Genomic DNA, 24382 nt, shown 5'->3' with positions numbered 1-24382 from the left:
TCTCTGGACACCAGCTGGGTGTACGAGGATGGAATTTAGTTCTGACACTACCTGCAGTTAGTGCCAGACCCACAGGTTAAGGGCTCAGTCTCACAAGACTATTACCTCTTCAGACGCCAATCCCAAGGCCAAGGCCTCCTCTGGTTCTTACTGACCTACTGTACATCAGGGAATTCTCATGACTTCTTCCTGGGGTTCAGTACTTTGCTAGGATGGTTCACAGAACTCCTGGAAATACTTTATTTACCAGTTTATTATCAAGGATACAACCCAGGAACCTCCAAATGGAAGAGGTGCATAGGGCAAGGCATGGGGCTGGGGGGCCAAGGGCTTCCAGGCCCTGTCTGGGTGCTTCACCCTCCCAGGGCCTCAGTGTGCTCACCAGCCTGGGAGCTCTCTGCACACTGTCCTTTAGGGGTTTGTGGAGATGTTTCCACCTATGTGTGATCAATTATTAACTCAGTCTCCAGCCCTCTCCCCTCCTCAGAGGTTGGGAGGATGAGGCTAAAGATTCCAGGCTTCCAATCTAGCCTTGATTTTTCTAGTGACCAGCACCCATTCTGAAAATATCTAGTGACCAAGAGTCACCTCATTAAAACAAAAAAATGCTCCTGAGGTACCTGGGTGGCTCAGTCAGTTAAGCATCTGACTTTGGCTCAGGTCATGATCTCGCAGTTTGTGGGTTCAAACCCTGCGGTTGAGCTCTGTGCTGACAGCTCAGAGCCTGGAGCCTGCCCCTCCCTGCTTATGTTGTCTCTTTCTTAAAAATGAATAAACATTGAAAAAAAATTTTTAAAAATCACCTAGGAAATTCTAAGGGATTTAGGAGCTCTGTGTCAAACTGGAGGCAAAGACCAAATACTAGAACAAAGGACAAAGGACACTTTTTTTTTTTTTTTTTAAGGGACACTCTTGTTATCTATGTCACACCAGAAACTTAAAGGATTTTTAGCAGTTCCATGTCAGGAACCAGGAATGCCAAAGCACCTTTCTTATTCCACACCTTTGTGTGTGTCTGGATCCAAATTTCCCTCTTTTGATAAGGGTACCAGTGTATTGCATTTGGGGCCACCCTGATGCAATATGGCCTCATCTTAGTTCATCTGCAGAGACTATTTCTAAATAAGGTCATGTTCACAGGTACCAAGTTTAGACTTCAACACATCTTTTTGGACACAATTCAATCCACAGCACACCCCATCTTCACCTAATCTCTGATCTACTTTCTGTCACTGTATATTTGCATTTTCTAGAGTGTTAGATAAATGGATTCCTGTAGTATATAGTCTTGTTTTGTTTTGTTTCTTTTATCCAGTGTAATTATTTGAGATTCTTCTCTGTTGTGTGTATAGTTCCTTTATTTCCATTGCTAGATGGTATTCCATTATATGGATATACCACAATTTATTCATTTACCTGTTGATGGATATTTGGATATTTCCCAGTTTTGATTATGACAGAACTATCATGGACATGTATGTGTAAGTCTTTGTATAGACATATGCTCTTACTTCTCTAAGATAAATGAGCACCGAGGAGAACAGCTACAGCATATGATTTATGTTGTAACTTAAAAAAATTGGCAGGTTGTTTTTCAGAGTGATTGTACCATTTGACATTCCCTCTCACAGTGAGTGGGACTTGTAGTTGCTCTGTGTCCTCAAGAACATTTGGTGTGGTTCACTTTACCGCATGTAGGTGTGTGGTGGCGTCCCCTTGTGGTTGTAATTTGCATTACTCCACTAACGTGCTTTGTCTTTGTATCTTATTTTTTTTGTATCTTTAAAAAAATTAAGTAGTTCATTAATGTTTGAGTTTTTCGCAATCTTTAGATAGATATTTTAGAATCCTAAAATATCAGATATGTGCTTTGGGAAAATTTTCTCCTAGTCCATGACTTGTCTTTTCATGATCTTAACCGTATCTTTTGAAATTAAAAAACCTTTTTTTTAATGTTTATTTTTGAGAGAGGGAGGGCGAGAATGTGAGGTGGGAGAGGCAGAGAGAGGGAGACAGAGGATCTGAAGTGGTTTCTAAGCTGTCAGCACAGAGCCAGATGCAGGACTCGAACCCACCAACTGTGAGATCATGACCTGAGCTGAAGTTGGACGCTTAACTGAGTCAGCACCCCTCTTTTGAAATTTTGATGAAGTTCAGTTTATCCATTTGTTCTTTTGGATTGTGCTTTTGTTGTCCTATCTAAGAAATCTTAGCCTAACATAGGTCATGAAAATTTTCTTCTGTGTTTCAGAAGTTTTATGGCTTTTGGTTTTACATGGAAGTCTCTGATCAAATTTGAATTTAATTTTTGAAGTATACCCAAGTTCGTGGGGGGTTTTGTTTTGTTTTTGGCATAGGGTTAATACAGTTATTTAAGGAGTATCTTTAATAATTCTGCTTTGCTTTTGTTTATATGTGTGTATAAAAGCATCTTTCACATTTATGAGAGTAGTAAATAGTGATTTGTGATTTTCATCAGAGCTGCGTTTTCTCTGGGTAGTTACATGTTTTGGGAATATAATTTGGCCTGGTACATAAGAACCACTGTATGTAAAAACTCATTTTGGTTGATTTGTTGGAGACCTTCAAGTTCATTTTGCTTATTCTACTATGGCTACCATTTCCTTCTACGTTTAGGTTAGGAAGGAGATTATGCTTCTGTCTGTTGTGTGTAAAGTTAAACTCCAAGATGATTCGGTATCTGTATGGATATCCATAGTGAATTATCAGACTTTTTGTTTCCTGACAGTTTATTGGAATTCAGTAGTTCCATATATCTTAAGGTTCTTTAAACAAAAAAGTATATAGGTGTAACTTACAATATTTTTGCCAGGAGAATAAAGATGTTTCTAGGTAGTATGCCTTTTTGAAAGTATTATATTTCTGCTGTACATGAGGTCATTTTCGTGTATTTGTAGTAAACCATGTATGTGCACTCTTAGAAGTCACTTTAGTACAACAATGTGAATGTACTCAGTGCCACTGACTATATTTTTAAAAAAAGGTTAAAATAGTACATTTTATGTGTTGTATATTTTACCACAATAAAAAGAAAGAGTAGTCACTTTATAAGGCATTTAGACTTGCTTGTAATGTGCTTATTTCTCTGTGCCAGCAACTTCCACGTGACTTTCCACATTCTTGTGGTCTAGACTTAGTGCGTATAGGAAAAGGGGCTCCTGCCAGACTGCCAGCTCCAGCTGCCTGTCTCTTCCAGGGAGACCGCCTCGAGATAACAGGCACAGGGTTTGGCGTGCGCCGGAATTTCAAAATGGGGGATGGTAAACTATGCAGAAAAAATGGAGATGGTATTTAAGAAATGTGTTCTCAGCAGCTGTATAAAGCTGAATGGATAAAACCCCATTATCCAATTCCATAAGTTTGTGTGGATTCTGAGACATAAACTTTGGAGCTAGTTTATTGTCATCAAAAACTCAAGCAAAGAATATCGCAAGGCCTGAAACTTACACAGGCAGACTTGCTCCATAGTACATGTTCTTTTAAACGATCGCTGCGGTCTCTTTCGTGTCAAGTAACATTTCTGCTTACTATCAGTCGGCAGAACCAACTGAAAGACCAACAGCAACAGCAAGTGGTATCGTTATGCCCTGACGACGCAGAGTGTCTGACAGTCCCACGGTACAAGCGAGACCTGGTTCAGAAATTAAAAATTTTGCGGCAGGAACTTTCCCAACAACAGCCACAAGCTGGTCATTGCCGCATCGAGGTTTCCAGGGAAGAGATTTTTGAGGTAAATTGACAAGTCTTATTATAAAATAGAAATTAAATTTTAGTGTTTCACTCTGTTCTCTAAAAAATGCTTTCTGGAATGCCTATCTCTCAAGAATGGGAGAGTTTTCACTAATTTCTTTTTAGTTTTAGGGAATAAAGGCAATAATATCAGAGATTTAGTATATAAGATAAACATTTAAATGGGATGAAGAGTGTGAAATATTCCAGTTGGTTCAGCTCGGTCCCTGCATTGTAAATACTTGTTAATGAATTTTAATATGTGTATTTTTATGGTAATCTCAACACCCTGTTTGGGGGTGAAATTACAACCCTGGATCAAGAGTGACATCCTCATACCCACTGAGCCAGCCGAGCGCCCCTGCACTGTTAATGAACTTTAAAAGACCACAAATAGTATCCATCCTTTAGTTTCTAATTCTTCCAAAAGATGAGGGACTCTTAAGTAAAAAAATCATTTTAATTATTTTTGGACTACTTCCTTAATTTATTGAAAATTTTCCTTTCTAGTATATTCTCTTACCTTTGGACTTCATAGCCCTAGAGGTCCAAGGCGTGGGTTTCCCACCGATTAGAGGATTTGTGGGCAAAAGATGTTTGGGGATTTGAAAACTCTTTTTCTAAAGGATGAACTTTTTTCTTTTTAAAAACATTTTAAAAAATATTTTTATTACTTTTGAGAGAGAGACACAGCATGAGTGGAGGAGGGGCAGAGAAAGGAGGAGACACAGAATCCGAAGCAGGCTCCAGGCTGTCAGTGCAGAGCCTGATGTGGGGCTTGAACACATGAGACGTGAGATCATGACCTGAGCAAGTCAGACATGCAACCGACTGAGCCACCCATGCGCCCCAATCAAATTCAGTTTTTAATGGGAATGTAGTGATTGCTGTGGTTCATAAAACTTAAATATGGAGTTTTGCCCTTAGGCTTTTAATATAATATTTATCAAATGAATTAATTTCAGTAGTATTAAGCTATATCCATCTTGTTTTTAGAAGTTCTATGACGTGTCAAACACTTAGAGTTTATCCATTAATTGGATTGTTGAGTTAGGTTCCATGTGTAGTGGTTAACACATATGCCTTACACACAGAAGACCCTGGGTTCGATTCCCAGTGGAAGCACCTGGTTGCCTCTGACCCACTCTGGATTGTTGGGCGGATTTCATCTTTTTTTTTTTTTTAACATATTTATTTTTGAGAGACAGAGAGAGTGTGATCAGAGGAGTGGCAGAGAGAGAGAGAGAGGGAGACACAGAATCCAAAGCTGGCTTCAGGCTTTGAGCTGTCAGCGCAGCGCCCGATGTGGGGCCCAAACCCACAAACCATGAGATCATGACCTGAGCTGAAGTCAGATGCTTAACTGACTGAGACACCCAGGCACCCCTCATCTTATTTTAATAAGTGTACATTTTGTAGGCAAAATGTGAGGGAGAGTTTAAATAACAAGTTAAAAGCACCTAGTAACAATAACATATTAAAATTTTTTCAGGAATCATATCGGCAGGTCATGAAAATGAGACCAAAAGATCTGTGGAAACGATTAATGATAAAATTCCGTGGAGAAGAAGGCCTTGACTATGGAGGGGTCGCCAGGTAAAGACATGCTCTTGAGCAAATGACATATAGTTACACTTCTAAGTTTAGATACTTGCTCTGGTGAACCTTCTCACTGATAATTTATTTTCTAGTGTAACATTCCCGAATGTTTGCAATACAGACAATATCCTAATAGATGTATTCGTGCTGACATTGGGATAGAGCCTCCACAGGGTAATTGAGAACTAACTCCCTAATGGATCGTACAGCCCAGTGAGACTTTCTCCGAAAACTGGTTGCAACTGTACTCTGGCTGTGTTAGTACTTGCGGGCCCTATATTTTCTCTGTCTCTCCCTTTCAGTGCATGTTATTCCCTCTGCTTTACGTTGTTAGGAGCCATCTTGAGATATTAATGGCCTATATTCTAAACTGAATGCTGTTTGCCTTTGCTGCCATTGCCATGCTCTTTGACCTTGTCAAAATAATGTTTGTGTGTGTGCATGTAAGTATGTAAAAATATGTGAATGTATGTATATATCATAAGTGGTCTTTAAAATATTTCCATACAGGGGCACCTGGGTACCTCAGTCAGTTGAGCGTCTGTCTTCGGCTTAGGTCATAAACTCAGGGCTCGTGGGTTCAAGCCCCATATCAGGCTCTGTGCTGACAGCTCCGAGCCTGGAGCCCGCTTCTGATTCTGTGTCTCCCTCTCTCTCTCTCCCTCTCCACTCGCTTTCTTGCTCTTTCTCAAAAGTAAACATTAAAAAATTTAAAAAAACATTTTCATACAGAAACTAATATTTATGGTACAATTATACATATATTTTTTTTTACAGGTGTGAAAATTCACTTTATGTAAATGTGGCAGAAATATCATAGCTTCTGTGCTGAAACATCCTAAGGATGCATGATACTTTACTTCCCCAATCTAAATGTAGCCTAAATTAAATTTGTGTATCCACCAAGTCCCATAATTGTTATTAAATGCTACTTGTTTTCACCTGAGACTTATTTTTGTTCTGTGGCCTTTTTACCTATAAATGGGATAATTTCTTTAGTTTGGATTTTGAGAATTGATCATGTGTACATCAGACTTAGGACTTGGTAGTTTCTGTGGAATTCTTACGAGTTACTCACCACTAGATGTGGATGCTTGTGGGGACAACTTGTTAATTATCTGTTCATAGAATCTAAATAGCTGTAATTATATGTAAAGTCAAAAAAGTAGTTAGTTTTTTGTTGTTTATTTCTTAACCTCACTACTGCCAGGGTTTAGGCAGACATCGTGGGATGTGGCAGTGGACTGCTGCTTCTGATCTTTCTTGTATAGTAGAGGCCCAGAGTAGCTGGCATCTGCTTATATGTGTGTTCTACATACTTGGTAAAACAAAAATGCATCAAAAAGCATAGAAGACATGTCAGATAAGTGTTAAGTGTGTGAGTGAGCTTGCTTATATGGAGACCACTTCTTTTTTTAATCTCTAGGATTTTTCAAGTGTTACGTAAATGGTAGTGATTTGATTTAGACCCCATCACTTACAGAACTCAGAGACATTTTTTTAACTTGTTAATTGTGTTTCACTACATTTTCTAAAAACATACTTAGTCTGTTTAATCCACAATATCAGACTCTACTTAAATACCCTTCCTAGTGGAAGAGTGACACGAATTGAGACTGGAACTACATCTCTTAAGTCCTAGACTCGTGGTTTTCTTTCCCCAAGATGAGTAACAAGTTACCCTTCATACCTTGAAAAAGTAAAGGATTTAATAAGTTTAAGGTGATAGTACTGTTTATGATGTGGCTTTTAAAACACCGCTGTGCACTTGAAACCACTGAGTGGTGTGGAGCCCCTCCCAGGGGCAGGCCTGCCCGGGGTTCCACCTGTACCAAATGCCCTGCGGTCTCTGACCGCTCATACTTTTATTGTGGTATATTTTTAAGTTTACACAGAAAAGATGATGAAATGGGATAATTTCTTTACTAAATAATACCAGTGACAAAACATCCCCTTGTCCAAAAGTGAGAGTAAATTTAGTGCCTTGTCGTGTATCAGAATAAACCAGTATAAATCTGCCCATGACAGGAATGGACCAGGATAGTATAGATCACACAGATGTTTTGAAACAAAACCGTATTCTCTTCGTTTTATATTTATCCTGGATTAGAAACTTATTTAGTAACTAAAAGTAACAGAGCTCTAGGCCACAGCATCTAACGAGCAGTTTGTACTTCCGAAGAACACTTTTATCCTTTCTGATACGGAAATATCCTAAAATTACCCCAAATTGAGTGAAAAGTGACTTCAATTTAACAAAACAGGAGTTTTCATTTGCTTTTTGGGGCACGATAGATTTTTCCAGTGTCATTCTATATAACTAGTTAGTGCTTTGTTCTTTTAATTAAAAAATTCCTTGCTAAAATGATTAATTAGTAGCATATCTTAGTAAAAATATTCATTAACAAAAAATTTCCTCCGTCCCATCTTGCTTTCTAGGGAGTGGTTATATCTGTTGTCACATGAAATGTTGAATCCTTACTATGGCCTCTTCCAGTATTCAAGAGATGATATCTATACATTGCAGATCAATCCTGATTCTGCGGTCAATCCGGTAAGATTGGTGGTGTGAATTAACCTGTAACATGCAGTGCTTTTGGTTTTGAAATGTCAGTGTAGTTTAGGATGAAGGATTCCTGTGCTGGTCACAACAGCAAGTTCTCTTGGAGAAGATTTTCTCAAGTAACTGATGGGGGAGATGTGCAGTAGTCTGTGCTCCAGCATGTTTGCTGCACCGGCGTGCCTATAGTCCTAACTGGAAGCCACGTCGTTGTCCGCAAGGAGGGACTAGAGATTGTGACACGATGCAGAATGACAGCAATGGTTTAAGAGGATATGTTCTGGAATTAGAAAGCTGTAAGATCATATCCTGGTCCTATACCAGCTTGGTGATTAAGCCTCAATTTTATCATTGCTAATAATAATAAACATAGCTTGAAGCTGAGAGAACCGTTGTGACAATTAAATGGGACCTCGCACATTAGGTATTTAGCACAGCGCTGTACATTGTTAACCCTTTTATGTATTATTAAGCACTCAACAAAAGTTAGTGCTCTTACTGTTTTTATGTTATGTCTGTTACCTTTTCATAGAACAGCATATTATATAGCCACTAAAACGGTACATCGGGACAATAGTTAATGACATAAAGATAAGTGAAAAGGTTATGCAACAGTATGATACAATTTTGCTAAATATGTGGGTGTACAAACATTGAAAAGCTTTATACTATAATATTGATGGTGGTTATTTCTGGATATTAGATTATGGGTGATTTTTTTCTTGCTTGTCAATGTTTTCTAAATGTTTTCTTTTAAAAAGAAACAAGAGCTATTTTTAAAATACGAGAGAGGTTTAAAGAGGAGCTTAAGGGGCCCCTGGGTGGCCTATTTGGTTAAACATCTGACCCTTGATTTCAGCTCAGGTTGTGATCTCACAGTCATGAGATTAAAGCCGTGTCAGGCTCCGTGGTGGGAGTGGAGGCTGCTTAAGATTCTTTCCCTCCCTCTCCTCTGCCCCTCCCCTGCTCCTGCGTGTGCGCGCGCTCTCTCTCTTGCTGTCTGTCAGAAAAATTTTAAAGAGCTTAAAGATTATGGAGGAGTAAAAAGAGTTTAAAATGCAAGTATCCAACTAACAGTTTCTCATGATAGACAAATACATCCAAACATGGTGGAATTGTTAGATTCATTGCAGGGAACCCTTTATAACATTGGAAAGATACCAAGTGACGATTGCCCAGGGCCCATGCCGTGGCTGTTAGAGCTGTGTTTGTGGCGTGTTCATCACGTGCTAGTCCAGTGCCAGGAGCGCTTTCCTCTCATTTTATTCCATATAGAGACCTGTTTGAGATGCTGTTCTTTTTTGTTTTTAATGTTTGTTTATTTTGAGAGAGAGAGAGAAAACATGATCAGGGGAGGGTCAGAGAAAGAGAGAGATTGAGAGAGAATCTCAAGCAGGCTCCATGCTGTGAATGCAGAGCCTGCCACGGGGCTTGATCTCATAAACTAATGAGATCATGACCTGAGTCAAAACCAAGACTTGGATGCTTAACCAACTGAGCCATCCAGGTACCCTGAGATACTGTTTTGATACTCATTTTTCCAGATGTGGAAAATGAGCCCTGTAGGGATTAAGGAATTTGCCCAAATATGCATAGGTAGTAGCTTGGCAGAATTAGGACTCTGTGCTCTTAAATCTGTGATGTTTTGAAGTTCAGTTTCTGCTTAGTTCAAGGAGATAGGGAGGGTTAGGATTGAAAGCTTTTTTTTTTCCACAGCAGAGCCAGGATTGTAAAGGGCTCAGTAGGTGAGAGGAGAGGAAGAGGACAGATCTGTGAGTTGTTTCGTGAAGCTATAATGGGGGTCTAATTTGCACTTCATTTCTAAAGATAATAAAGATAAGTTCTACAAAGTGACTACTCTCTGGGAGAAGCATTGTCCCTGGTGTAATATTTTAGCAATGGAGAGACTCTTGAACGTGCACTATAGAAACTCTCCCTGAGGATTATTAGCCTTTGATATGATAGCCTACTCAGTATTAATAAATTGTAGACTGTAGAAATTGTTACTTATAGAAAAGATGAATGTTGCTTATTTAATTTTTATTAAAAATTTCCTGCTTAGTGTCTAACTTGAGTATTTATATGTAAACTCTTCTCAATTTCAGGAACATTTATCATATTTCCACTTTGTTGGACGAATAATGGGAATGGCTGTGTTTCATGGACATTATATTGATGGTGGCTTCACGTTGCCTTTTTATAAACAGCTGCTTGGGAAGCCCATTACTTTGGATGACATGGAATTAGTTGATCCAGATCTTCACAACAGCTTGGTGTGGATACTGTATGTATTGAGTCTTGTATCTGTTCATTGTAGTCAGACTGTGTGCCTTAAAAAGAGATACATGTTTCAAAAGTGATGTACTTTAAAAAAAAATTTTTTTTATGTTTATTTTAGAGAGAGAGAGAGCACATGCGCATGCACTCCTGCAAGTTGGGGAGGGGCAGAGAGAGAGGGAGACGCAGAATCCAAATCAGGCTTCAGCCTCTTAGCTGTCAGCACAGAGCCCAATGTGGGCCTCGAAACATAAGCTGTGAGATCATGACCTGAGCCAAAGTCAGATGCTTAATCTACTGAGCCACCCAGGCGCCCCATCAAAATGGATGTACTTTAAAACCATTTTTAAAATGATGCACAGAAAACATTGAGAGAGATTATTGGAGTGTTAGGACCACATAAGACTGTCTTTCTTTCTGTTGCTTTCCTGTATATTTCAAATTCCTAAAAGTTAGTGTTACTACTTTAAAAGGGGGAAAAAAGTATATTTTTAAAATTACCATATATAATGACTTCCTAGACATGACACAAATTCTGCTCCAGTCCCACACATGTGAGAACAGTAAGTTCCTGCTGAAGTCGTGATTGTTGAAGCCATACTTTAAAAGGGGAATCTGTAAAAACCAATTCTATTGTCAGAATATTTATTATGAGTACACACTGGCCAAACTTATTTTTACCAAATACATGAGTAGCTTTCTATTGGGATATTCAGGCATTTGGTTGCTCGGGGGTACCCGGATTCTTACCTAAAAGCTAAACATAGCTGAAGTTTCCCCTGTAGAGCCCAGCTGTGGCCAGGGCTCTTGGCCCTCACTCCGGAAGTGAAATGTTTCCTGTGTTGATGAAGGTTAAAACTCTTTCGCTCTTCTGCACAAGAACTGGGAGCTATGGTAACATAAGTACTAGCAAAAGCATAAGTCATGTTACAAAACTGCCTTGATTTATGTCTTACCAATTCAGAGATCTGTAGGATCTGTATTTTAGATTTTCTAGTTAAATATCTTTTCTATTTTTCCTTTCTAGTGAGAATGATATTACAGGTGTTTTGGACCATACCTTTTGTGTTGAACATAATGCATATGGTGAAATTATTCAGCATGAACTTAAACCAAATGGCAAGAGTATCCCTGTTACTGAAGAAAATAAAAAAGAATATGTCAGGTAAACACTTCTATGTCTTCACGCCTGAGAATTGTTTTAATGCTCGTGAATGGCCATACTGAGAAACACTGAAGGATTTAGGTAGTGTTACTTACTGCTCCAAAATAGGCCTCTGCAGAATTTAGTGGCTTAAAAACAACCACCATTTCTTTTTTCTCACAGTTCCGTGGGTCAGTAATAAGGATAGAGAACAGCAGGGCCGGCCTTCTGCTGCTCCCTGTGGCATCAGCTTGGGCTCCCATCAAGATGGCCTCTTTATTCGCATATCTAATGCCTCCGCTAGGATGGCTCAGATGGCTGGGGACTGGCTGAAATGGCGACTGGGCCACCATCTGGGGTCTAGTTCTCACTATGTAGGCTGGACCTCCCTGGTCATCCCCAAGTGGTACCTGAGGACCCCTCCCTCTTTTTAAAAAGTTTATTTTTTTAAGAGTGAGAGTGTGAGCAGGGAAGGGGCAATGAGAGAGAATCCCAAGCAGGCTCCATGCTCAGTATGGACCCCGATGTAAGGCTCTATCTCATGACCATGAGATCATGACCTGAGTCGAAATCAAGAGTCAGATGCTCAACTGACCGAGCCACCCAAGTTCACCTACCTGGGGCTTTTTAGTTGTCCCCGTGGTGTCTCTCTTCCCAGCAAGGTAGCCAGACTTCTTACGGGGCTGCTGGTTTCCAGAGCACAAGAGCAGAAGTTGTCAGATCTCTTTAAGGCCTAAACCTAGAACTGGCCAGATCACCTCTGCTGTGTTCTTTCTGTTAAAGCTGGTTTCGAACCAGTGCAGGCTGGTGTGGAAGCGGGGCTGTGCCGAGGCAGGAACGCCAGGGGGCGCAGTGCCTGCAGCTGGTTGTCCTCCAGCTGCCTCGGCCGGCCAACAGCTCTGCTGTGCCGGGACAGTAGCATTCGTCCTGTTTAGAAGTAAGTGTTTTGTGAGTTTAAGGCATAAGTATGAGAAAATAGCCCTCAAATTTTAAATAATCACCTGATGTTTGAGGAATTTAGAAGTATTGGGTTAGATCATTTGGCCTATGGTAACTAAAGTTCTAAACATAAAACCATGGTAATCAAATATGGGAGTTTGTACTTTATTTCACCATATGTACACAGAAATGTCTCTAAGTCTCATTGGCTTAAATTTTCCTGGTTGACACATGAGGCCCAACAGTCTGCTGGAGCAGCTTTTTGGGAAAGCACTTTGATAACAGCTACTAAAATGAAAATACATCCTTTTTAGTGTAGTGGTGAGTACCCCCACCTGTCACAATGAAACTGCGTCCGCCTTCCCACCAGCAGTCCTGTTTTTAGGTATCTAGTCTGTGGAAACACATTAAAGAAATATAAATAAGGATGTTCAATTAAATATTATTTGTGAAAACAGCTGAAAACTGATGAAATGTTTTTAGAGGAGAGTGATTAAATACATTCAACAGAATATTATATGGATATTTAGAAGAAAGAGACTATGGGGCACCTGGGTGGTTCAGTCAATTAAAGTGTCCAACTCTTGATTTCAGCTCAGGTATGGTCTCGTGGTTCATGAGTTTGAGCAGGGCATTTGGCTCAGTGCTGACAGCACGGAGCCTGCTTGGGTTTCCATCTCCCTCTCTCTCTGCCCCTCTCCCACGTGCTCTCATGTCACTCTCTCAAAATAAAAAATAAATAATAAATAGACTGTAGAAGATGTCAGATTTAAAAAGCAAGTTTTAGGGGCACCTGGCTGGCTCATTTGGAAGAGCAGGTGATTCTTGATCTCAGGGTCGTGAATTCAAGCCCCACAGTGGGTGTAGAGATTCCTGAAAACAGCAGCAGCAACAACAACAAAAAACCCACAACTTTTTTTTAAAGCAAGTTTTATAAGAATTTCATGAGAAAAAAGTCTGTGTGGTTATAATTATTTGGAAGGTGTGCAGGAAGATTTCATACCAGGTCAGACGTCTGCTGTGGGAAAGGTGGACGCAGAGAGGGAGGAGCAGGTAATAGGTGGGCTTCCGGTGTTGACCATGTCTCCACATTCCATGTGCCTTTTTTTCCTTACAAAGAAAATAAGCATGCATTACGTTTCTAATTTGGAAAAGAATGGATGGGAATTTCGTGAATTTCAGTGATGTGTCACTTGAGGGTCCTAGACCCCATTTGCCCAGACTCAGTCATGCTTTCAGCACACTGTCCTACACAGATACAGCTCTGAGAGAAAAAGAAGTTACAGAGAGAAACTTTTCATGGATGTATGTATGGATGGATGTTTTATGGACGTTCCTCTTAAACAGACAAAAAGGAGGTCTGCCAAAGGATCTGATGCGAAGCAACTTACTAGAGAATTGTTTCTCCAAGTTAAGAGGAGATGTTGACGTATTTGGCAGGTGGATGAATAGTTCTGAGATTTTCAGATGGAGAAGTTTTCCCGGTAGACAGATTTTTTTTTTAAGGCAATTGAATTGTAAGTCCTAGTAAAAAATACAACTGAAGCTACACATTAGATATAGTTTGGTATACTTTTAAATTTTTATTTATTGTACTTATTTTTTTATGTACTTCTTACATCTTCCAGTTTTTATAAAGCCACCAGGGAACAGAATATTTAATCAGAAAGTGCACACTATTGGCCTTTATTCTCATTTTGGATATGGGAAGTCTCTTTACCTCCTCTTCCCTATCCATCACCCCCCAAAATAGAAGCAAAACACCCGATACCCTCAGATGACTTTTTCAAGTGAAACTAGAAAAATTACCAGTTTTGCTTGCATGAGCTGGTTTTTCTGGTTGGTGGCATGCATGCTAGAATTCAGAAAGAGGTTTCATTCAGATTTGAACTCCAGACCCATTGAATCTCTAGCTGCCTTGCCGCCCCCCCGCCCGTTCTGCAGGGTTGCTTTGTTAGTGGAAGGTCTCCACCTTTTAACGGACGGTCTCACAGCTCGGGCTCCAGCACCCTTGGGACTCTGAGATAACGTTAGACTCTGGACGAAACTCTTAACACTAGGCGCTTGTGATGTGCAGCGTTGCTAATGTAGAGGTTCGTGATCATTACCAAACCTGAATATATTGGATCCCTTGAAACCCTTGCCCAATGTTTACAGGCTCTATGTGAACTGGAGATTTTTACGAGGCATTGAGGCGCAGTTCCTGGCTCTGCAGAAAGGATTTAATGAAGTAATTCCGCAGCATCTGCTGAAGACGTTTGATGAGAAGGAGTTAGAGGTCAGTGTACTAATGTCATGACATCGTTTAGTACACCAAGGAAAGGCTGGGGGTTTTCTGTTAACTTAGAGGAAAGGCCTATTGCTGGTGCTTTTGAAGCTCCATGGTGCGCTGCTGTGAGAACTGGTCTCACGGGGAGGTCTTCCGAGCTTTGGAACTGCTGCAAGGAGGCCAGCCCTCTTCTCCTGTGCGCATTTTAACTCATCTGTCCGGGTTGTCCTTTCTTATTTTCAACTGATTTCATGTCTTAGGTGTGCATTCTTCTAATGTTGTTTTCTTTTCCCTAATTAAGTGGCTGTTGATTTAACTAAATAAAACTTCATTACTTTGTCTCTACCATATTGCAATTTATTTGAATCAGAAGTCAAGTCTCAATTGGATTTACACCAACTTTTGCAAGAAAACATTTGATAGTTGAGCCCATAGAGCCAGTAATGAAAACACTGAGGATAAACTGCATTTAAACATCTTTTCTCTCCTTGGAAATAGCCATTACTAACAGTAGCAGTAATAAACAGTTAACTGTTTTGCTTTTGTTTTGTTTTCTTTAAAGCTGGTCCTTAATGCACCTTTGGCCTGGTTTTATAAGTAAGACCTTTAACCAAATACATCTGAGTTTCCCCTGAACTACTTTGAGAAAACAGGTTTTATTCTTCCAGGGGTTGATTTCAGTTAGTGGCTAGGCATAGCATAAATATTTGAAGTCTACAAATAAATGTAAAACATGATTTTCTTCATTAGCTTCAGTGTCCTTTCTAAACTAAATCTGTTAACAGACCTGTTAGCAAATCTCAAAAGATTGGCTGACTCCATGTCATCCCATTCCTTTCGTGATTCAGCTATTCATTTGTGAAATGGCCGGAAGGAAGTGGTCAGGAAGAGGAAGAAAGCATAGCAAGAATGGTAGCACAGTTGAAATACAGTGTATTTTTATCTGTTCGTACAACGAATGAGGAATTTGGCCTTAATAATTACCACTTCTCTGAAGAAAAGAATTTAGGAGATATTTTTTGTGTTATAAATACTTCTGTAATCCTATTTGGATCACCATCTCCCTATTTAGTGTGGCTGTGATTCAGTAATCCTTCTAGAACCCTGTGAAAGCTTTGGTGAAGATTTTATTCAGTAGACTTAGGGTTTATTACATACTTTCTACTGCTAATGAAATTAATTTTTTTTTATTAAACGAGTGTGTGTATGTATATGTTTATATATGTACATGTGTGTTACATGGGGTTAGTAGAACTAATTATAAAATACAGGATTTGCAGGTCACATTATGCTTTACATTATACATTATCATCATTCACTTTTCTAAGTACCTTATGGAGGTGAGTTAGTCTTGGGCCCTAAGGAGGGGTGAGTATCGATAGGATCAGAGGGATTTGGACACGGCTCATCTCCGCTGACGCTGCGTCCTGGTGTCGAGCAGAGCTCTCTGTCCATGTATTTCGTACTTTGATACAACTTGATTATCGGAACTGCTAATTCAACACGCACGTCTTGAGTTCCTGAGCAGTGTGGCTCTTTCACAGGGTGTAGTGGGCGGCTGTGACTGCAGCCCGTCAGCAGAGGAGACTGCTGGCCAACGGAGGCGAACTGAATTGCCCAAGTCCCAAAGCGAATATATGTTACAAACCAGAGTAATGCGATGCAGGTATTAAGGAAGGCACATATAAACTGTATTTACTCTCTGAGTCTAGTTTCTATCCATTAAACAGAATTTAGAATTGTACTTTGGGAATTCAGAACTTTCATCTCGTCGTGTTGAAGAGAGAGGTGGTTCTGAGACCCTGGGGAGGGACCTGCAGTAAGCAGTGGCCATGGAGCTTTGTGCAGCCAGGTCCCTCATGTCGCCCCACACTCAGAATCCGAATCTCTGAGCATGGAGCCTGATGGTGTGTATGTTTTGAAAAGCTTTCTAGAGGATTATGGTGTGTGCCTGTAATGCCCAAGTGGCAGTATCCTCAACGGCCAGAGACCACCAGGGAGACCGAGGCACGCATGCAAAGGCAAAGGGCTTTATTGCAGGCTTATAAGCTCAGGCTCGCAAACTTCACCAGTGCAGTGGATCCGTGCTGAGAGCCCCGAACAAGGGCTGAGTAGGGTTTATATGGGGTTTGGGAAGGGGGAGTTACAGGAAATTGTAACATAGGTACAGTGATCCAATCATAATGGTACAACAGTATTGGCAGCAATTTTAACCATACACATTGTTCAGAGCGTTCGTTACTTTTGGCAGGACCCAATCACAATATTTAGAGTAGTTTTGAAATTAACCAATTATAGAGCGAGCCCAGGGTCTTGTTTGGCAACTAACGGGTTAACTTTAACATTAGATAACAGGGTCCTATCTAAAGTTCCTATCTGCAGGCCTCACCTTAAGGAATGTGGGGAGAGGTAGCTGGCCTTTCCTGATTGGATACCGCGAAGTGGTCTCTTCTGCTCTAGACAATGTGTAACTGCCTGATAGTTTTGGGGAAACTGAAACTTAGGCCTTCTAGTTCAGAGGGGAAACTTAAAGCCTGTCCTGGTATCTGTTTGGTTCAGACTAGTGTTCTTACACGCCCTTGATGATTAAGACCCCCACACGAGAGCCAGCACTACAAATCGAAAGTTCTCGTTTGAGGAATTTTTGGCTTGACTTGGATTTCCGTTGGCTCATTATTTGTGCAATATTTTAACAGCTCATTATTTGTGGACTTGGAAAGATAGATGTTAATGACTGGAAGGTAAACACCCGGTTAAAACACTGCACACCAGACAGCAACGTTGTCAAGTGGTTCTGGAAAGCCGTGGAGTTTTTTGATGAAGAGCGAAGAGCGCGGTTACTTCAGTTTGTGACAGGATCGTCTCGAGTGCCTCTGCAGGGCTTCAAGGCCTTACAAGGTAGAGGAGCCGGAAGGGCCGGGCTGGGGCGCCCGGGCTGGGGGAGGGCGGCGCTGTTTGGTTTCCATAGTTTACGAGCCACACGGGCTTATAAACAGGTGCTCTTCATTCTGTTTTGGATCGGTAACTCTCAGGTCTTGATGCCTTCTCCTGCTTGGTTCCCTCCCAGGAGCCTCTTCTGCCGAGTGCCACATGCTAGAGACCGGGTGTGGTGATGCTGGCCTTTTCTTTTCTGGTCACCTTGCTCTTAACTCAAATCTCACCTCCCTGTAAGCCCCTCCGTGTCCACCTTCATACCTCAACCCTGCAAAACCTGCACCCACTCGGGATGCCTCTACCTTCTACTTTTTTGTTCTTTGAATAGAAAAGGGTAGCATGAATTGTGGAAGCTATTTGTTTGGCCAGAGCACTTTCATTATTGCCTGGCATCGGACCATTTATTTAAAAACCTAGTCCATCTGTAAGAATTGTTTTCCGTGGAATAGTGGTTCCAATGGGGGGGTGGGGGGAGCGTTGGTGATACTGCTTGCTCATGACGGCGGAGCTTCACGCGGGGGCGGCCGCGTCCTGCGCCTCTGAAGCTGCTGGCGGTGACTGAGTGCACACAAAGCAAGACTGGTACACGGTTCAGGAGTGCTGGCCACAGCACGCCTGTCAGAAGCCCGTGGGGCAAGTGCACTTGGAGTTGTGCTCACGGTCCCTGTTCGGAGAGCTCCATTAGCAGACAGCCCGATGTGTAAAGTGGGTCTGTATTTCTGCATGCCCTCTTATGGGGCATCTTACGTTAACTGAGATTTATTCCACAGGCTGCTCATCTTTTGTTCTCGGCCAAGTTTGAGGCATGAAACCCGAGTTTGTTGTTAGGTGATCATATATATACAATGTGTGTGTGTGTGTATATATATATTTGATCTTGGATTTGTCCATTTACTTTTCTTCTCATACTTTCGGCACATTGATTTTTTTTTTATAGAAGATAAATGTTGGCAAAGGATTTCCAGCCTGGATTTTTTTCTCAAACTGAAATGCTAGCATATTAAGGAATCCAGTGTTCTCCAAGGTCATTTCCAGCTTTCAAAACCCAGGTTCTTTTCTGCCGCCCTTGGCAGCTTGTGCAGAGTCACCAGTATCCCCTCCCTAGGCCCCGTGGGTTATGTGCCAGTTTCATTCCGAGATCTCGGAGGCCAGCGCAGGTGCCGGCGGTGGTGTGACTCACGTGTGCTTGTTTGCAGGCGCCGCGGGCCCCCGGCTCTTCACCATACACCAGATCGACGCCTGCACCAACAACCTGCCAAAGGCCCACACGTGGTAAGCTGTTTTGAAGCTGTCCTGTCATTCCATGTGTGTGCGTGTTAGTTTTAAACCAATTTGAGTGTTTCATTTACTGTTCTCATTACTAAAAGAACCTCTAGAAAGAATGATAAGCAGCTTTTAAGTAGTTTAAGATTATTCCGAAACTGGTAGGAAAACCTACTTTAGAAAAATATAGCCTTTTCTTGTAATTTTCTGTGTGTCATAAAGAGCGACGTGACTGTATTAGTACACGCTCGTGAGGCCAGTTTGCGGACTTTGAATAAACCGCGTCCGATCTGATCTGCTTATTTCCAGCTTCAATCGAATAGACATTCCGCCCTACGAAAGCTATGAAAAGTTATACGAAAAGCTGCTAACGGCCATTGAAGAGACATGTGGGTTTGCTGTGGAATGAGCTTCACGGATTTGCCCCGGACTCTATGTACACCCCGACTGACAGCCTCCTTTCAGCAAAGTTGCCGGAACGCTGAAATACAGGAAATACCCGACCACCACCACCCCCAGAAAACTTGAGGACACTGAGGGGAGGACAGGTCTGAAATTCCTTTTCAAGGAAGAAAAAAAGGTCTTTATGCTTTGCCATGAGGCCACACTCAGCTGCTATTTAAAATTAGTATCTTGAACCTAAAGAATGCTGACTTTTCCTCCATTTCCAGAGTTAGGCAGTATTCTACACTTACAGACTACTACTATTTTTATAAAAAGGTAAAATCTATTCAGAGTGCTCCACAGATTTCAAGTCTCTCAAATATCAGGACAACTCCAGCAGTCGGTACACGTCACATTTCATTTGGATCAAACACATGATTTTGAACAGTTCCTGTACTCGCTCTTTGTAAAAAGAAATAAAATTATTTTGAATGATTCTACCTTTGTAAACAATTGGCTAAAGGAATCATTATCTTAAAAAAAAGCCATTTACACGTTTAATTACATTTTTCTATAGCAAAGCATTATATTTTAAAAGCATTATATGTTTCAACCTAGCCTAAGTGAGTCTTTTGTATATTTTTCAAGCACGAATTTCCTGGAACACAGCTACAGGATTTGGGTTGTCAGACGCCTAATGCAACCGTTTAGTCTAAACCTAGTAGCTTCTTTGTCAGAGTAAGATGCATTCAGGGGCTCCTTGTTTTTAAGAAACTTTTAAAAAAATCCTAATTTTTTATCTTGAATCAATATGATCAGGTATTTTGGATTTACTTTTTATCTTCAATGGAAATACTGCGTTTTTATAGCTCCTCAGATTTTGTGGATGGGATGGGATTTTCATTCTTTTGCTAGGTCAGCGTATCTCTAATATAGATGCTGTTTCTGTAAACCAAAGTCTCCAATGACAAGTGCACCTAATTTATATTTCAATTATGGTCTGAGTTTCTATCAAGTAAACCATCCAGAATCTTCGTTTAGCTGCTCATGTTTTAATCAGCTAAAATTATGAAAAAGGAAAAATTTTATTTAGCAAGTGTAGAAAATCCTGTTTTTACCTAATAAAGTGGGTGCGGGATGGGGCAGGGGGTAGGATTACTGAAGAAATAGTGATTCTAAATCTATGGTGTAAGTTACTTTAGAACCGAAGAGTTGATTTTGGAGGTGAGGGGATCTCAGTTCCCTGGGTGTTGATCAGCATCTGATTTTGAAATATCCAGATTCAGCTGTCAAGGTGTGTGGCATGTTGCATGATCTAGAGGGCAGCCAAAATTCTGGAGTGAGAGGATTGAGAAAATCTGAAGTCATGGATGAATTTTTAAATTCAGTTCTCAGAAATCTGCACTATATATGTGTATTTTTTTCTTACATTGATGCGAATCAAGGGCAAATGTTAATGAGATAGCCTGTTTAAATGTTGCAGCTTAATTATCAAGGGAATAGGTCCTTTGCGTTCTTTCATTTGATGGATTGGTTTTCAGTCTGTGTCCAAGAGCCAAGGGGTTCCTTCGAGGCGCCTCGGAAGTCGTGGTTTACGGGAGAGAGAGGAGGGACCGACTGGGCGAGGAAGGCCTAGAGGGTATTTTAGCCGGAGCCTCGAACTCCCCACCCCTCCCCCCTTCCCCCAGAGCAGCTCCCAGTTGGTCTCTTTCGTGTATTGTAATTCCAAGTAAGTCCTCGGGGTGGGAGGCTGGTAGGGGATAAAGGAAGTGGAAATTTTGCTGGTTTTTTTTTTTTTTTTTTTTTTTTTTTTTTTTTTTTAACGCTGAGACCTACTTGTGTTGTTTCGAAGTATCTGAATTCATTTCATTCAGCCAGATTGGATTGCAACGCGGGTAGTCATGGTCACGACTGTGCGGTGGGCACATGCTTGTGCTGACCTTTTCCTTCCCAGACACTTTGTGTTTTCCTGCTGCATTCTTAGCAGTACCTGAGACCATCTTGAAATGTACAGAAAAGGTTTCTGAGCTGTTTGATGATCAGTTTTCAGCTTTCACAATAGTACCTTACCGGTTGCAGGCCCCTCTCTTTCCTGTTAAAGCACTAGTGCAGTGTAATTGTGCCTACTCTTACAATCTTCCTGAAAGTAAGTACGTGGTGAACACTTAGAGAAATCTTAAGTGATGGAAGCATTAATAAATGCTACTATCATAATGTACAATAAAGCAGGCTAATACCATCGCTTTTGAGTGCCTTTTTAACTTTATAATAATGACTCAATAGAGCTTTAAATGAATTCTACCCTAACAATCTGTAGTATCACCAACATAATTTATCAAGACACGGCTTAGATTTCATTTTCAAAATTATGTTACCTGATTTCTTCCCAATAGGTGCTAAGCAAACCAAACCCCCAGTGTGTCATCGAATCTTGGACTTGCACCTCGTGTTTAATGTGAATATTTATTTCCACATCTCCCTCTTAGCTGGGTTTTTTCCTGATCTCTTCCTCTAGTTGTGCTATTTCCGATACACGAGGTCACCTTTCCAAACCCTGCCTTTCCATCATGAACGCTTAGTTATGAACTTGTGAGCGCTCATGTGCAGTGCCGAGGTGAGTTTTGTTTCAGAGGGTCTTATTTCTTGATGTAAAGAGTTTTTAAATAGTGCTGTGTATAGTGTACATTTTGTTTTGCACATAGTTTGTTGCCCTGATTGGGTTTTATTTTTATCATCTTTTTTTTTTTTAATACAGTTCAGAGCACAAATTTCCTTTCATTTTAAATACAAGGTGATTTGCTTTCTTTTACAACACTAAGTCCGCTTTGACATTGAACTGGTTGCGCCATTGGGAGGTGGGATCGTTCGGTCACAGTTTGGTCGCCAGCTGCAGCACACGGCCGACAGGTGCCGTTCGTGGTAATGCACGTTCTTAGGCGAGGGTGACGATTGTACCAAGGGCTGAGTTGTTTCGTTTCTAGATGTAATTCGTTCACTTAATGTAATATTCTTCCTTCTCTCAGACTGACTTTAAAAACAAAGTTTTATCGTTTTCATTGTATTTGTATTTATTACAGAGTGTTTAGCTTTGATATTCTTTGTATTTTCACTCAGTTGTTACATGAGCTTTATCAATAACATCTGTATAAATGGTTTTTAAAAATTAACTATGTACGTGCCCACGCCGAAGTTGAGCAATAAAATGAATGCTGTTTGCACTGTCACAGCATCAAAGTTTTTAAGAATACAGAGTTTATAACGAATTGGTTTGGAAAAAACTTGGATTGGCTTTATAAAGAGTGACAGCATATGAGGCGTCAAGTGAGACGCGTAAGAAGACTCACGGCCTGCCTCAGTTGTTGCCCGTGTCACACTGCGGAGCCCGGGAGAGCGGGACGCCCGTGTCGCCAGGGGGAGCGGGGCAGGGGCTGGTCTCCTGCCACGGGCACATCGATGGGCTGGCGGTAGCCTTTGGGAGGCTGCTCTGGGCTCTGGGGGGGGGGGGGGGTATTCCAGGCCGGGGACAGTGCCTGTCAGGGCTCCTGCGGGGCCTCGTTTGCTACCGTGGCGTCGAGCAGTAAAATCCTCAAAATGAAAAGGAGAAACCAAGACTTTAAAGGATCATGGTTCACAGCTCTGTAAATGATAGTGGATGAAAGTCCAGCTAAATATATGGGTGGAAAAGGGAACAGATACGACGTTTTTTTATCCAGTTGTGTTGCCTGTGTGAGTCTTCACAGCGCCGGCCACACGGAGGGGAAGGTGGAGGAAATGCAGCGTGAGTGACAGTGGTTTATTACAGTTCGGAGAATGGCATGGTGTCCGTTTTTTAAAACGGTTTGAAATTTCTTTTTGCTTTGTCTCACAGTGCCATGTTTACTGGTTATTATCTAAAATTTGTAGTGTTCGTATAGTAAGGATTTTAGTATTTTTGTAATCTATAAATTACCCAGGAGTTTGATTTGGTATGTGTTGCATTTTCCTGCCGTGGGGCGACCTGGAAAGTTTGTCTCTTCATTATAATGAAGGTTACCTTCGGTACCCACCGCATTTGTTTGTATTTCATTTCCCACATGCTTAGTGAGGATACAAACAACAGAACAGGAGCCTTGTAACAGGATAGAGGTCATTCTACAGAAAAAGGCTACGTTCCTGTATTAACACTCTTGGCAAACTAGACAAGCCAGATTTTAAAATTATATTTTATTAGGAGGTGTTTGCACTGACTTACTGTTCATTCAGCAAACACCTACTGTGCTCCTGCTACGGGTCCGCCTGTGCTAGCTGCCAGGGAGACGGCCTCTTCCGTGTGTTTGTGTTCATGATACAGTTCGCGGTGTTTCCAAGGTAATGTGCTCACCTGTTGCCGATTAGCAGACTTTTGTGGTATTTGGGCTACGGTTTATCTGGGTTCACATTAGTCTATAAACCCCTTGGGGTGGGTGAGGGACCCTCCAGGGTATTTCTCCTGCGCCTCCCCGGCCCCCAAGCGTTCACGAAGTGTTCTGACTTTCTGCACAGGAGCCGGGAGTGAAGATGGAGACGCACATCAGACTCCACCTTTCAGACCACTCACTTCTCCCAGAGATGCTGCTGGCGAGGCAGGTGGAGGACCCAGACCAGAAAGGCAAAGTTATTTTTTTTTAATCGAGGTATAACGGACCTATAATGTTAAGGTTCGGTCGTACGGCTTTCTGATTTGGTATGTGTATAGATTGCAGAATGATTACCACAATAATGTCTAGTAGAACGTGTCACCAGGTATATTACAAATGTTTTTTGTGCTGAGAACTTTTAAGATCTAGTAGCAACTTTCCGATATGCAGTACAGTATTAACTATAGTCAGTGCTGTTATAGTCAATGCTGTACCTTAATCCTTGTGGCTTATTAGAAATAGTTCTCAGTGTTTATTTTTGAGAGAGGGACAGAGCATGAGTGTGGAGGGGCAGAGAGCGAGGGAGACACAGAATCCAACAGGCTCCAGGCTCTGAGCTGTCCGCACAGAGCCTGAGGAAGGGCTTGAACCTGTGAACCACAAGACCATGACCTGAGTTCAAGTTGGATGCTGAACCAGTTTGAGCCATTCCGGTGCCCCAGCTTAATTCATTTTATAACTGGAAATCTGTACTTTCTGATTCCTTTTACCCACTTTGCTCCCACCTCTGGCAACCACCGACCGTTTTTCTGGTTCTTTGAGCTCCATTTTGTTGGTTTTTAGGTTCCATGTATGTGATAACGGTGTTTGTATTTCTCTAACCTATT

General features: G+C 41.2%; 1 protein-coding gene across 1 annotated transcript in view; it reads left to right on the top strand.

Annotated features, from left to right (window-relative positions):
• SMURF2 (SMAD specific E3 ubiquitin protein ligase 2) overlaps positions 1-22364 on the top strand; it is a 67008-nt gene extending 44644 nt beyond the window's left edge. The window contains exons 11-19 of the mRNA XM_029927071.1: positions 3556-3751; positions 5243-5346; positions 7789-7903; positions 10015-10193; positions 11214-11351; positions 14427-14547; positions 17235-17436; positions 18669-18744; positions 19045-22364. Coding sequence (XP_029782931.1) covers positions 3556-3751; positions 5243-5346; positions 7789-7903; positions 10015-10193; positions 11214-11351; positions 14427-14547; positions 17235-17436; positions 18669-18744; positions 19045-19144 — 1231 coding nt within the window. The 3' untranslated portion in view covers positions 19145-22364. The remainder of the gene's footprint in view (positions 1-3555; positions 3752-5242; positions 5347-7788; positions 7904-10014; positions 10194-11213; positions 11352-14426; positions 14548-17234; positions 17437-18668; positions 18745-19044) is intronic.
• Positions 22365-24382: the final 2018 nt, after the last annotated feature.

This window comes from Suricata suricatta, chromosome 17 (genome assembly GCF_006229205.1).
Source record: "Suricata suricatta isolate VVHF042 chromosome 17, meerkat_22Aug2017_6uvM2_HiC, whole genome shotgun sequence".
Classification (NCBI taxonomy): domain Eukaryota; kingdom Metazoa; phylum Chordata; class Mammalia; order Carnivora; family Herpestidae; genus Suricata; species Suricata suricatta.
This window is presented reverse-complemented; position numbering and strand designations above follow the sequence as displayed.